This window comes from Danio aesculapii, chromosome 17, assembly GCF_903798145.1.
Source record: "Danio aesculapii chromosome 17, fDanAes4.1, whole genome shotgun sequence".
NCBI classification, from domain to species: domain Eukaryota; kingdom Metazoa; phylum Chordata; class Actinopteri; order Cypriniformes; family Danionidae; genus Danio; species Danio aesculapii.
Window position 1 is genome coordinate 29,916,246 of NC_079451.1, and position 14,037 is coordinate 29,930,282.

General features: G+C 33.4%; 1 protein-coding gene across 7 annotated transcripts in view; it reads right to left on the minus strand.

Moving 5' to 3' along the window:
• birc6 (baculoviral IAP repeat containing 6) overlaps positions 1 to 14,037 on the minus strand; it is a 165,468-nt gene that overhangs the window by 17,481 nt on the left and 133,950 nt on the right. For all 7 annotated transcript variants that reach the window (XM_056476525.1, XM_056476523.1, XM_056476521.1 and 4 more), the window contains exons 67-69: positions 10,646 to 10,791; positions 2,845 to 2,955; positions 799 to 1,016 (exon numbers count right to left, since the gene is read on the minus strand). In XM_056476525.1, the coding sequence (XP_056332500.1) occupies positions 799 to 1,016; positions 2,845 to 2,955; positions 10,646 to 10,791 (475 nt within the window). The remainder of the gene's footprint in view (positions 1 to 798; positions 1,017 to 2,844; positions 2,956 to 10,645; positions 10,792 to 14,037) is intronic.

Below are 14,037 nucleotides of genomic sequence, written 5' to 3' on the forward strand. Positions count from 1 at the left end.
TCTGCAGTATTTGTGATGATTGGGATGCAATTTAACAGATGATTCTTCAGAAAAATCTACCTTCTGCCACTTTTCCAAATGATCAGCTAGAGATCAAGTTAATATCTGTTGCTCTTACAACTGGGATGGATGACAAGACTTTTGTCAGGTAGTGTAAATAAACAAAAAAAGATATTAAACAAATTATATTTATATTAATAAACGACAAAATCATAAGTCCAAGGCACTAGAGAAGTAAAAATTTTTTTAAAGTTTTTATTAACACAACTATTATTTTAAAAAACAATAGCCACGTTTATAAAGGCTTATTCATTTCTTCACTTACTTCTCGAGCACCTTGGACTTATGATTTTGTTGTTTAGCTTAATGAATCGTTTATCCAAAGAGCACTGACATATTAATTACCCCCGAAGCACTGTTTATTTGATTTTGACTTCTTATTAATGTATATATTATATTTTTTATTGGTATTAATTATATACACACTTATGTAAACTACACTTGTAGTGTACAAATTAACTTATTGAACTGCTGCATAAAATCAATTTAACATCTGCACTCATGCTACAACAAAAAGAGCACTTGTGTGATACTGCACGTCTTTAACGATTTTCAATTTTGCAAATGTCAATCAGTTTTATCGAGTTGCTTGTTATTGACCTTGCTATTAACAGTATTTGAAAAGAGTTTGACCGCATGAAGGCCTTTTCCATCTTCAGACACTGATGTTGCCTAAGTCAAACTACTAACAATCGAGCTTATCTTGTAAAAAGGCGGCTTGCAGAAATCTATTCATACCTTCATGATGTCGAGCCTTTCTTCATCGCAGCGGACAAACACGCTGGAGGAAGAGGAGAGCGGGAGGGATGTGGAGAGAGTGACAGCCTCCTGTGCTAATCGTCGAGCTCGGGCGGCACTGTTAGCGTCGCTGGCGTTCTTCACCTGAGACAGGTAATGGTAGTTCACCTTAAACACCAGCTTCGAGTCCTCATCCTCACACACCATCTCGAACGTGTCTGTGGGAAAAGCCACACATATACAGGTCCTTGGTCAAGTCACTTCTATTCTAGTTTATTTGTATAGTGCTTTTCACAATAATCGTTTCACAGCAGCTTCACAAAAGGTGCACATTATTGCATTACAATCAAATTCAGTCAAGTTAAGATTATTAGTTACATAATTTTATTACTTACAAATATTTTGAACTAATGAACTATTAGTTAATTAGTAATTAATAGCTTTCAACAGTTAAAGTTATTATATATAAACATAGTTAACCTTAACCAGTTATTTAGTATATAGGTGATGTCTATGTGTACATGTTCTGTGAAGTGTATTTGTGTATTAAGTGTATGTGTTGTCCTCGACTATTAGAGTCATAAAGCGTAATTATCCTGTAAACAAACAAACAGAAATATGTCTTCATATTTACTCCAGAAACAGCTGTATTGTGTATTCTGAAGGGTCTGTTCTGTGTGGGCCAGAGCAAACCTGTTTACAGACACGTCAGTTGAGATTACCTCATTCGCCTGAGGTCGGGCTAAATCATTTTTGGCAGAACAAAACTCTTGACATCAATCAGAGAAAAGACAGATGAGCAACGACAAGCAGAAAAGCCATTCCAGCAGCTACAGAACAAAATCCTCCCCATTTCAATTCATATAAATGCTGCTACTTCAAATATTTACAGCCCTTGAGAAAAACAAAAGCAGCTGAAGATGAAAAAATCTGTAATTATTTCCGCAGAAAAGAGAGGGAAACTGCAAGTTGGTGAAATGTATTATTACCATATTTATTATATATTATTTAATCAAATAAAATAACCTAATAAAAAGGGCAAACAAAAATAGATTTTATATTATTTAGAATATTTTATTTGTTTACCTACATGTCATGTGTCCATTAACCAACATCAAATATTCATGAACATACAAATGTATTGTTAAATATTAATTCAAAAGCTCAGGAGGTACAGTAAATATTTAGCAGCAAAAGAGGTTTGAATGGTGAGGGGGGATAGGGTGGTTGGGGGAATCTGGCTTCAATAGCTACTACAAGTTGTGAAATAATAAAATAAAATAAAAATAAAAAATTCTGGCTAACAATTTTTTTAATCTTATCGAATCTTAAAATTAGAGATTTGTATTGTTCAACAAATCTCTAATGTTTAGATCAGGGGTGCTCAACCCTGTTCCTGAAGATCTACCCTCCTACAAAGTTCAGCTCCAACCCTGATCAAACACACATGAACCAATTAAATAGGACCTAAACAGCACTTGATAATCACAGGCAGGTGTGTTTGATATGGGTTGCAATCGAAATCTGCAGGATGGAAGATCTCCAGGATCAGGGTTGATGACCCCTGATTTATATTATTATTTGTGAAAGTGAATTTAGTCATCATACTATCATAATGTTATTTATCAGGGGTTGTCACAGCGGAATTCATTTTGATACTTGCTATCAACTGTTGACAAAGAGATCATGTGTTTTAAAGAAACATTTAAAACGTCATTAAATTATGGCAAAATACAAACGTAAAAAATATTTTTTGTAATATTGAATATTTAATATCGGCTAAGACTAATGCATTTAAAATTCCAGTTAACCGATATATTACAGATAAATTATGCACATTAAATAACATTTTGTAAAAATAAATTTAAAAATGTTATACACATACACACTATGCAAATTTTAAAGTAAATGTTTAAAAGCATTGAACTTGAGTGTTAAAATCTTCCTTCAGTGCATAAATCTGATATATATTGTAATGAGGCCTTTTCAGCCTGTAAAATCTCAAATGAGCTAATCATCAAGTCCAAGAAATATTTCAGGACTCACCAAATTGTAGTTTCTTCATCGCTGCAGTATATTTCTCCTCCATTGAGCGCAGGATGGACAGTGGTTTGGGCCTTGCTGCTGCCTTCTTTGAGCTCTCTGCCATCTTCCGCTCTGAGAAACGAGAGAGAAACACACAAACAAAAAACATCCTGAGTGTGTGCATGTGTGTTTCACAGTAGCTCCGATGTCGGATGTGTTTGAGTATGTCACATCTTCAATCCTTTCATCTCAGAACCACCAACACATCCCTACGAGACACAAAAATAACCCAACCGCCTCACTCATTTGGCTTTATTGTTATGTTCAGTGCTCAGCAAACATAAGTACAACCTTCACAAATCTGTCTTTAAAATTCATATTTTTAATAGGAAGCTATACAATATTATATTTGTGGATATACATTAGATTAGTCAGTGCTGAAGCCAAATCTGGAGCATATCTAACAAAATAACTTACAATAATGGTGCAAAACTAGTACACCCAAATTTATATGTTATATAAAAATATTAAATACAAATAAATAAAGAGGAAAAATCAAAAGAAGCAAAAAAATTAAAACATTTAGTTTTTAATTTTTTTTTTTTTTTGCAATATTTAGCTTGAATTCAATTGTATTATCTTTCAATTTCTAAATATGTTTGGTGACAAATATTATTTTAATAAATATATCCGTTAATAAATTGGTCTTGTTCAAATACACCAAAATACATTGTCTATATTCACTGAGAAATGGAACAAAATATTCATTTTAAAAATGGTGTCTACTCAATTCTGCTGAGTGCTATATGTGTATGTACTGTTATATCTTTTTAATTTATTAATTTATTTATTTTGCATAATTATGCGCACTGAGATGTGTATATATGGCATAATACATTTATTATAGCTGTGTACAATATACAGCTCAAATTTGATAGGCCCATGTACTAAATTTCTCATTCTTGGTGTAATAATTATTATTTTCTTTATCTGTAGAGATGAAAAATGTATTTTAAACTAAATAAATATAACAAATATTTAAAAACAAAAATAAGAATGATACAAAAGTCAAAATTATTAGCTCCCCTGTATATTTTCTCCCAATTTATATTTAATGGAAAGATTTTTTCAACACATTTTTTAACATACTAGCTTTAATAACTAATTTTTAGTAACTGATTTCTTTTTATCTTTGCCATGATGACAGAACATAATATTTACTAGATATTTTTCAAGACACTAGTATTGTGGCATTGTAAGTGACACTTAAAGACTTAATTAGGCAAGTTAGGGTGAGCAAGCAAGTCATTGTATAACAGTGTTTATTCTGTAGACAATCAAAAAAATATATAAGTTGGCCAATAAACTTGAAAAATATTTAAAACTGCTTTGATTCTAGCCAAAATAAAACAAATAAGACTTTCTGCAGAAGAAATATTATAGGAAATACTGTGAAAAACTCAATCTGTTAAACATCATTTTGGAAATATTTGAAAAAGAAAAAAAAAAAAAACTCACAGGAGGGCTAATAATTTTGACTTCAACACTTGCATCAATATAAAAAAAAAACATTCCGCTTAGAAACAAAACCCCACTTTGATCTCAAACGCCACATCCATGAGATTTGATAATTAAAGTCTCCCACTGAGACGCGCTCCATTTTCAAATTTGTTACTTTGATAAACGACAAGCAGCACAAAACGCAGCGTCGCTACACAAAGGATTTGCTGCATTTCTGTTCCCCTAATTCCGATGGTTATCGAGAGCGTCAGACTAATGACGGCGACAGACCATCACAACTCCAGCGAGACACATCAGACCCGTTAGTGTTACAACACAATTAAACATCCTATATTTAGAGGAGTTTTATAGGATTTCCGCCTATTTCACAGTGGGCGCAGACATATGTCCCTTCCCACATATACATGCATCATGACAGCCAATCAAATTACCTTGGCATTTAACAGGGCTGATAACGGCTACGCTTTGAATACGAGCCGCATAAAAATCCCGCCAACACTGATGGCTCTTTTTACCCTCACCTCATCACATTAGCGCATGATATGGCGGTGATATCAATACCAAACTACAGGAACCCACTCTCAACCAATCAGAAACCATGACTTCACAGTCTCTCTGGTACTTTTTTTTTTTTTTTGAAGACCGAGTACTAATTAAGCAGTTAAATGAGGTGGTGAGTGTAATGTCTCACTGCTCTTATCATATAGATTTTCCTTATGGATAGTGACAGCAGCATCGATCCGGCTCACCACGTTTAACGCCCCTTTCATTTACTCATCATGCAGAGAACGAGAGCATGAGAGACCCAAGGGATTGGCATGTGGACTTTTGTACTGGGTCCCCAAAGTTATAATTCCAAAACTCTTTAACTCTTGATGACCACTAAGTTTTTTCCAGTGCAACAAATGCTCAAAGATCTAAATCTTTCAATCTTTGCCCTAGAACAGTGTTTCCCAACCCTGTTCCTGAAGGCACACCAACAGTACACATTTTTAACCTCTCCCTAATCAAACACACCTGAATCAACTTATCATAACATCAGAAAAGACTCCAACACCTGAAGTTAATGGGTCAGAAAAGGGAGACATCCAAAATATGTACTGTTGGTGTGCCTCCAGGAACAGGGTTGGGAAAAACTGCCCTAGAGTAGGCAAAGAGTTTTAACACAAAGTAAGGGTTTCAGTTGTTACTTCTTGGTCCAAACCCTTAACAAATATCTCAGACACAGGTCAGGTTTGGTATTAGTGACCTCAGATTGTAGGGCATTTAAAATATGCAGTTGAAGTCAATATTGTTAGCACTCCTGTGACACTTTTTTTTCCCTGATATTTCCAAATGATGTTTAACAGAGCAAGGAAATTACAGTATTTCCTATAATATTTTTTTTCTTCTGGAGAAAGTCTTATTTGTTTTATTTCGGCTAGAATAAAAGCAGTTTTTATTATTTTAAAACCATTTTAAGGTCAATATTATTAGCCTCATTAAGCAATACTTTTTTTCAACTGTCTGCGGAACAAACCACTGTAATACAATGCCATCAGGCCCACACGGAATCTGCAGATTTCCCCAGAATTTTTAGCCCATCATTGAGTCTCTTAATTTACTTCTGTAAATGTGTGTACAATTATATTTATTTAGTTTTTATATTCATTTCGGTAAAATTTGTCTTTAAGTAAATATATTATTTGAGAGATTTGCTTTGTTTACCAAATAAGTGGATCTAATTGGATTTGCATTGTAAACATTAAGTAAAGGTTAAAAAAGGTATTATTTTTTAGTTTTTAGTTATGATACTCCTAAAATTATTCTGCATGAATCCACTGATTTTTTACAAAATTCTCAGCAGAAATAGCAAAAAATGTCTGCAGATTCTGTCTGGCCCTACTAATTACCCAAATTTACCTAGTTAACCTGATTAACCTAGTTATGCCTTTAAATTGCACTTTAATCTATATACTAGTATCTTAAAAATACCTAGAGAAATATGAGGTACCGTCATGGCAAAGATAAAAGAAATCAGTTATTAGAAATAAGTTATCAATGTGAAATGTGTTCAATTTTTTTTTTCTCCGTTAAACAGAAATTGGGTGAAAAAACTTATAGGGAGGCTAATAACTCTGGCTTTACATGTATGTTTTGTTTTCTTTTTACATATGGAACCCATAAGACACATGCAGGTTACAGTGATTATTAGTGATTGAAGACTTTACAGCACATACTTGAGCTTTTGTGTAAAGGGCATTTTTGGGAACACAAAAAAAAAATCAAATTTCAGACTTTCAGGTATTGGTCAATCACCAAATTGGGCACTTGCTTTTCTGCTTGATTGTGCCGCTTGTAATCAAGTGTGAGAGAAGGAACAAAAAAAAAAAAAAAAAAAAAAAATATATATATATATATATATATATATATATATATATATATATATTATTATTTATAAGAAGTCAAATTATATATATATATATATATATATATATATATATAAAGAATATCAAAAAGAAAAATGCAATTTACTGCGGTAGGAAAAGCCACTGTTGGCCTTTTTTTCTTATGTAATTACACACTAACTACGTTTACATGGACATCAGTAATCAAATTATTTGCCTTAATCTGATAAAGACATTAACATGATTAAGGTGTTTATATGTGTAAGGCATTTATACAAGCTTTTTGAATGTTATAGTACACAGATCGATTAATGTCGTTGCATCACCACGCTATCCACATTTCCTCTGGAGTTTCATGTAATTTCGGGCGTTTCATTTTGAATTTTTCAGCTTTAACTGCAGTTTGGCACTTTCACTTTCATTCAGGAACATTTCATTCATGTCCCCTTGACAAACTGAGGTATTGGATGCGAGTACGAATTAAGGACAGCTGAAAGGGTGTTGTTTTAAAGGAATTTGTTACCGTACAAAAAAACCCTCAGCATTTCGCAGTGTATGTGTCTGTGGTCCTTTACTGACTTGATAAGTGCAGAGAATAGTGTAAAACAGCTATGTGTGGAATATCATGTCACAAAATTCTTTGAAAATCCTACACGACGGTAATAGTTTGATTAAGGTGTTTACATGTCTGTACTGCACTTCAATAATGCCACTAAAATGGGAATACTCCACATGTCTTAATCTCATTTCTGTTTAGTTTGATTATATTACTGCATTTCGTTTCCTTGTACTTGTACATGTGTAATGACAAGGTTGAATCTAATCCAAAAAAAAAAAAAAAATTGTATGACCTTAATCGGAATACATTAATCAAAAATCGCTGTTTACATCGCAGATTCTTAATCAGAGTATTGTGTTAATCGTATTAAAATCAGATTATTGGTGTCCATGTAAATGTACTCAATGAACGCAGTCATAATAGAATTTTGGAAGCCAGAATACACTATTTGGGAGTAGAGCTACCAAATGTTTAAAATGAAATGTAGATATTGCACTTTTTAATCAGTTAAAATCTAAAGCTATTTTAAGTCCTTCAATAAATAGATGTGCTTCATCTCAAAAGCTAGGATTCCCCAGGATCGGGAATTGTCATGATCACATAGGATTCTCTGAGGGGGGATTAAAGTTGATCCCCCTCCATGTCTGAAAATAACCCTGGCCATAACTAAGTAATTCTAGTTCAAATTAAACACTTTAAAGAATTAGCAAGACATAGATCATGTCTGGTCTGACAAATGAAACTGCCCAGTACAGCTGACTCTCCAAACTCCAAAAAAAGTCCTCTGAGAAAATGACCAGGCTTTACAGCGCCTCTGGTGAGGCTCTTTGGTGAAGAGCCGTTTCTCTTTGGCTTATTTTGTCAGAGTAAACAGTCACTGCACGTCCCCCGGGGCCATCAGACAAGTAAGAAGTGTGTCTTCAGCCTCTGAAATACACACCATCACTCTACACACATCCTGCTTTTACCCTTCTGCTCAAGACCTGAGCACTAAGAAATCATGCTCTGCACAGATATATGGTATGAACAGCTTTTCTGCAAGGGTTTTTGTGGGGACAAACATTTTTAAAAAGCTTTAGTGTAATCTTAAAGGACACAAAATACAACTGTAATGCATTCCTGTTATGTTTACAACAGTCATTACTATAAAGAAATCATTATAATATGTACATTTTTGCATGCGAATTAAATCTGTGATCAAGAAATATTTATTACTATTGTCCATAATAAATAGTGCTATGATTTTTTTTAGGTACCAATTCTTTTAAGGAAGATTTTTTTAGAATAAAGTCTTGTCACTATTGTTCAATATAATGAATTCCCATTGAATAATACCAGCTTTTAAAATTCACAATTTTAGCACTGATAGCACTTTAACTTCTGTCCCACTGTCTTAGTTTCATTCCTGATAAAAATTAAAATATAACTCTGACCAAGGATTATATATGCCTTAGAAAATCTAATAAGAGTAATATTGACAAATAAGTCATTTTTCCATCCAATGTTGCAAATTAAACCAGAATATTGATCAAAATATTTGCGAATAAAGCACTGTTTCCATCTAACAAGTCAAAGAGAACAAAGCCATCATAAATTAGAGTCAAAAATCAAAAATACAAAAAGGAATTTGATCCAGCAACAGAAGCCATTGTGGGCCTTTTTCTTATTTAATTACTAGGGGTGTAATGATATTCAAACTGAACCGAAACAAAACATGGTATGTCTCCTAATGTTGAACCGCGATAATACCACGATTCACTACGAGAGTAAGTCAAAAGTGAATCTAGTGTTTCACAGCACTGGCCCCTTATCAAACTGAACCGAACCATACCATACCGTGCTCCAATACTGTAAACCAAGGCGAACTGTAGTATTGGTGTACTGCTACAGCATAATAATTGTACAATGAACACAGTCATAATTGGGTTTTGCAGGCGAGAGACCACTACTTTTGGAGCAGCTACCAAAGATAGTTCTGAGAAGTAATATTTCCAAACCACTTTGATGAATTACTTTAGCTAAAGTATTTTATTATGACCAAAACAACATTTCAGAAGTTGTGCAATGTGGTCTGTCTGCTGGTTAGTCCATTTATGCCATCCCATTGTAAAACCAATTTCATAGTGCAGAATTTGCAAAAAAAAAAGCATGCAGCACAACTAATGACATTCATCCTTAACACTGTAAATTATATCCATAAAGCAGGGATACCCAAACTATGGCCAGTGGGCCAAAGTTGGCCCATGGTAACCTTTAAATTTGGCCCACCATCCCATCTGAGAATGGTTTAGAGATTGTTATTTGTAATTAAATGTAACCTTTTACTTGTTTGTTTTATTGTTAAGCTACAAAAAAGCTATCTGAAATTAAATGTTTTAATTTAAATGGTGTAAATGAATCAGATTTAGCTTAAAATGTACATACATAGAAGACAATGCAGAGACTTTGGTGAGCCAATCAAGGTAAAGGCACCTTCTGCTTGACTAGTGTATTCAGCATTGAACTCCACTGTTTTATAAATGTGATAATATTTTTAATCGCAATAAGTTATAATTCTAAAAAAGTTACACTGCATTAGTTAATTCAAAGTGATGTTTTTTATATATTTTTTAATATTATGAAAGGAATTAGGCAATTACTCATGGCAATTTTAATGTAATTTGGTATATTTATCTTCAGTCCATGGCTATCAATGATATTTGTTTTTTTGGCCCTTCTTATGAAAAAGGTTGGGCACCCCTAATATAAAGTGTGAAAAATCTCAAAACATTATGATTAGTATAAATGGACTTTGGTTCCACCAATGCTGTGTGATGACAAACAAAGAGAGTTAAGCAGATTTCAAAATGTGAACTAAGTGTTCAAGGGGTCGGTTTGATTGCATTTTTAAAATAATCTTCCATAATATAAAAATGTTTCAGAGGTCTTAAGACATTTTAAGGATCTGCGGACACCCTGATACATTGAAAACATGTGTCTGTTTAACAAAATCACATCACTGTTTTAATGCATGTGCTGGAATTTATTCGCTAAATGTTTTTCCATCATAGTTCATGTACAAATTTTCTTATCAGATAAATATTCAGCTTAGATACTATTAAAGATACTGTTCGACTTAGCTGTGCTCATAAATTTATGCGCATATTCAAAAATGTATGCATACAGTATCTTGGTGTTTCCATTAAGCATTTTTTATGCAAAAGTGCAAAATGTGAATACAAATAGGTGGATAAAACAAAGCTAGTGTGTCCAAAATTGGAAATTCATTAAAATACAGATCTGCAAAGCATTTCATAACCGGAGCACAATGGAAGCATTTTGGAAAACAGCAGATAACAGATGTGGATGTACTCACCATGGTTGGCTTGCCGAAGGTTTGTGGTGGCAGCATAAACGATCTCTGCAGTCTTCTGGATATCAGGAACTAACAGGGTCAGGCCTTCCGGCTCAGGGTCAGATGTTTCCGCCTTCATCACCCCTTTACTTTTGTCTTTCTTTGACCTAAGGTGAAAAAAAAACCCATTATGAGTCACATTTGTGAAAATTAATAATGGGATTAGATTGTATATGTATTTGTTTGCTTGTGAAATACGTCACTGCTCCCTTAAAAAGAATTGCACATTCAGTGATAGTTTCACATTCACCACAATAACAAAGAAACAAAAACAGCAGCATGTCCTCAAGAGCTTCCCAACCCCTTTCGTCCCAAAGCCTAAAACAAACACGCACGCCGCTTGTCCTGAGAGGTGCTAGTACATAATGAATGCATCAAATGAGCAGCAGATTGTGGCTTGTCCCAAAGTAAACCATTAAAAACAACATCCAGCTGTCCTCCGACTAAGCGCACGCCCCTCACAACATGCAGCTTTCATTACGCATGAGGAGAGGAAATGAAAGAGACATAAAGGAGAAGGGGAACCGCGAATGTCCTTTACCTGTATGTGATGCAGAGGACAGTAATTAAGATGCTGAATGATGGCCTTGTCATTTATTTAGTGCATGTATCCTCATGGACATGTCCGCATCCCCTCAGTAACTAACAGGATATCGCTATAAACATCTCATGACCCATGAAGACTAAGCCATTATACAGAAATAGATGATAAATCAGATGAAAAATTAACTCACTACTTTGCATATCAACCTCTGAAGTCTACTTGGAGGAGGTTAAATTTTTTTATATAATATAATCATATCATATCATATCATATCATATACAATACAATACAATACAATACAATACAATACAATACAATACAATACAATATAATATAATATAATATAATATAATATAATATAATATAATATAATATAATATAATATAATATAATACAATACAATACAATACAATACAATACAATACAATACAATACAATATAATATAATATAATCAGGGCTTGACATTAACTTTTTTAATCACCAGCCAGTGTGGCTAGTAGATTTGCAACATTACTAGCCACTCGCCATTTTCACTAGCTACAATTTTGTTGTTGGAAAAATATATTTTATATGCATAAATTTGACTGTGGCATGCTAAAATTACTTGATATAGATTTTTGTCTACATGCCTTTTTGTGTGTGTGAACGAGCTTGCATGAGCAAATTAGTTGAGTCGCATTGCAATTAGTTTTTATTTCACATGACTTTTCAGGGCTCAAAATTAAGGACTTACCAATTTTATCTCTGGAAACACCAAAAACAAATTAGTTATTATTTCTTAGCTACAAATTTAAAATAATGTGTCAAAACAATTAAAATATAGCTGTATACATGCACTTTGTATACATGCAATAGCTGTATACATGCAATAATTTTTTTTTTAATTATTTAAAAAAAGAACTATTGTCATGTATCTAAAATATACACAGTAATAGTTAATAGACCTAGCTAAAGGTCCCAGATCACCAGATCATAAATGTGGAGTTAATTTCATATTAAAGCAATGTTAATATAAAGAAATGATTATTAAACCATATTAAGAAAAATAACTGCCAGCAAAACAAAGCAAGTAAAAAAACATACTGTGTGTGATAATGAAAGGATGATCACGCGCACACGGTTAATGTTAGGCCTGTTAGTAATATTTTCAAAGAATGGTTAAGGTGAAAGCAGCAACCGCTGCTGCTTACAAATGGACCATTTAAATCTGCTGCTCTAAAAAGCAGCAAGACCGTGGGTGCACCATCATCGCTTTTTGTACAGTCTATTTCAAAGAGAACCGATAGCACTAGTTGCATTTCCTCTAGGCACAGTTACTTCACGCAAGTAAACGTGAGCACACGCGCTTTCTACATAGTCGTGCGCATTACATCACCTGTGCACTTGAGTGTTCATCCTCTCATTCGGTATTCACCTGCTTTCTTTTGTGCATCCTTATTGTTAAACCCTGCTTTTAAGAAAACTAAAAGTTATTTTCAACCAGCCAGTGGCTAGTGGGAGTGTCTGTCTAACCCGCCACAGCTAAAATCTACCCGTATTTGTCAGGTGTTAATGTCAATCCCTGAATATAATGTACTTTAACAATATAATATAATATAAATTAGAAATAATAATAATAGTAATATTTTAGGACAATAGTATAATATATCATTTAATAGAATATATAATTAAGATGCGTTTTAATTAAATATTGACTTTAATGTTTTACACTTATAATTATATGCAGTTATAAAATACAATAATGTGATTATTATATACATTAATAAACTTCACATTGACTTTTAACCAACATTTTGAACAAAAATAAAACATTATATTATTACTTTAATAAAAAGCAAATGTATGCAAATAATATTTTAAAAAATCATTATTTATTAATTATTATTAAATTATTCAAGGATTCTTCAAATCAAATTTAGGACTTTAAGACCCTTTTAAGACCATTATGAATGAAATTTTAGACATATACAGGGCTTAACATTAAATATTTTTTCTAATGGCGCGGTAACTTCTGTTTTTGTACTAATGGAGGATCATGAAAAGGGATGTGCTGCTTTAGTTTTCTTTCCCTGATAAGGAGAGACGCAAATAGTTTTAAATGATTCAGTTTGATTTGGTGAACTAGTTCAACCGGTTCACTCAGAAGACCTGGTTAATAAGAATGATTTGTTCGCTAATGCGGAAATGAAACCCATTATTGGACACAAATGTGTTAAATTATTACTTTTAAGTGTCTGCTCGGGTCGTATTTAATGAAGTCACCGTGCTGCTGTCATGTCCAGTCGTTGTTTTAGTCGCGGGAGCAATAGCAAGGACTTACTGGATGAGGACTGGCTTGATCTGTCCAATGGCAGCAGGATTACAGACTCTGATGTGCTGTACGGGTCAAACACCCGGCGTAAAACTGGCATCACGAACTAAATAGATTTACTTCTAAAAGGCTTAAGTATTTAATACATTTACAAAGATAAATACGAAGGAAGTGTTAGCTCGCTTCAGGTAGTTTTGTATGCAGGGGCGCCACTTAGGGGGTTGTGGGGGAGTTAGGACGGTTCTAAGGGCCCATACATTTACGGGGCCCCCAAAGACATTATCAAGGCGCCCCTGTTTGTATGTACATATAGTTTCAGTTAGTTCTAGTTTTTTCTAAATTCAAAATGTTTTATTTCAATTCTAGTTTACGTTTTTTGTTCATTTTCGTTAACTATAATAACCTTGGGACATACCGGTGTGAAAAAAAGCAAAAACAAACCTGAACCACTATAGTAAAAACTACATGGAAAAAGCAAAGCAGCAAAGCAGAATAAT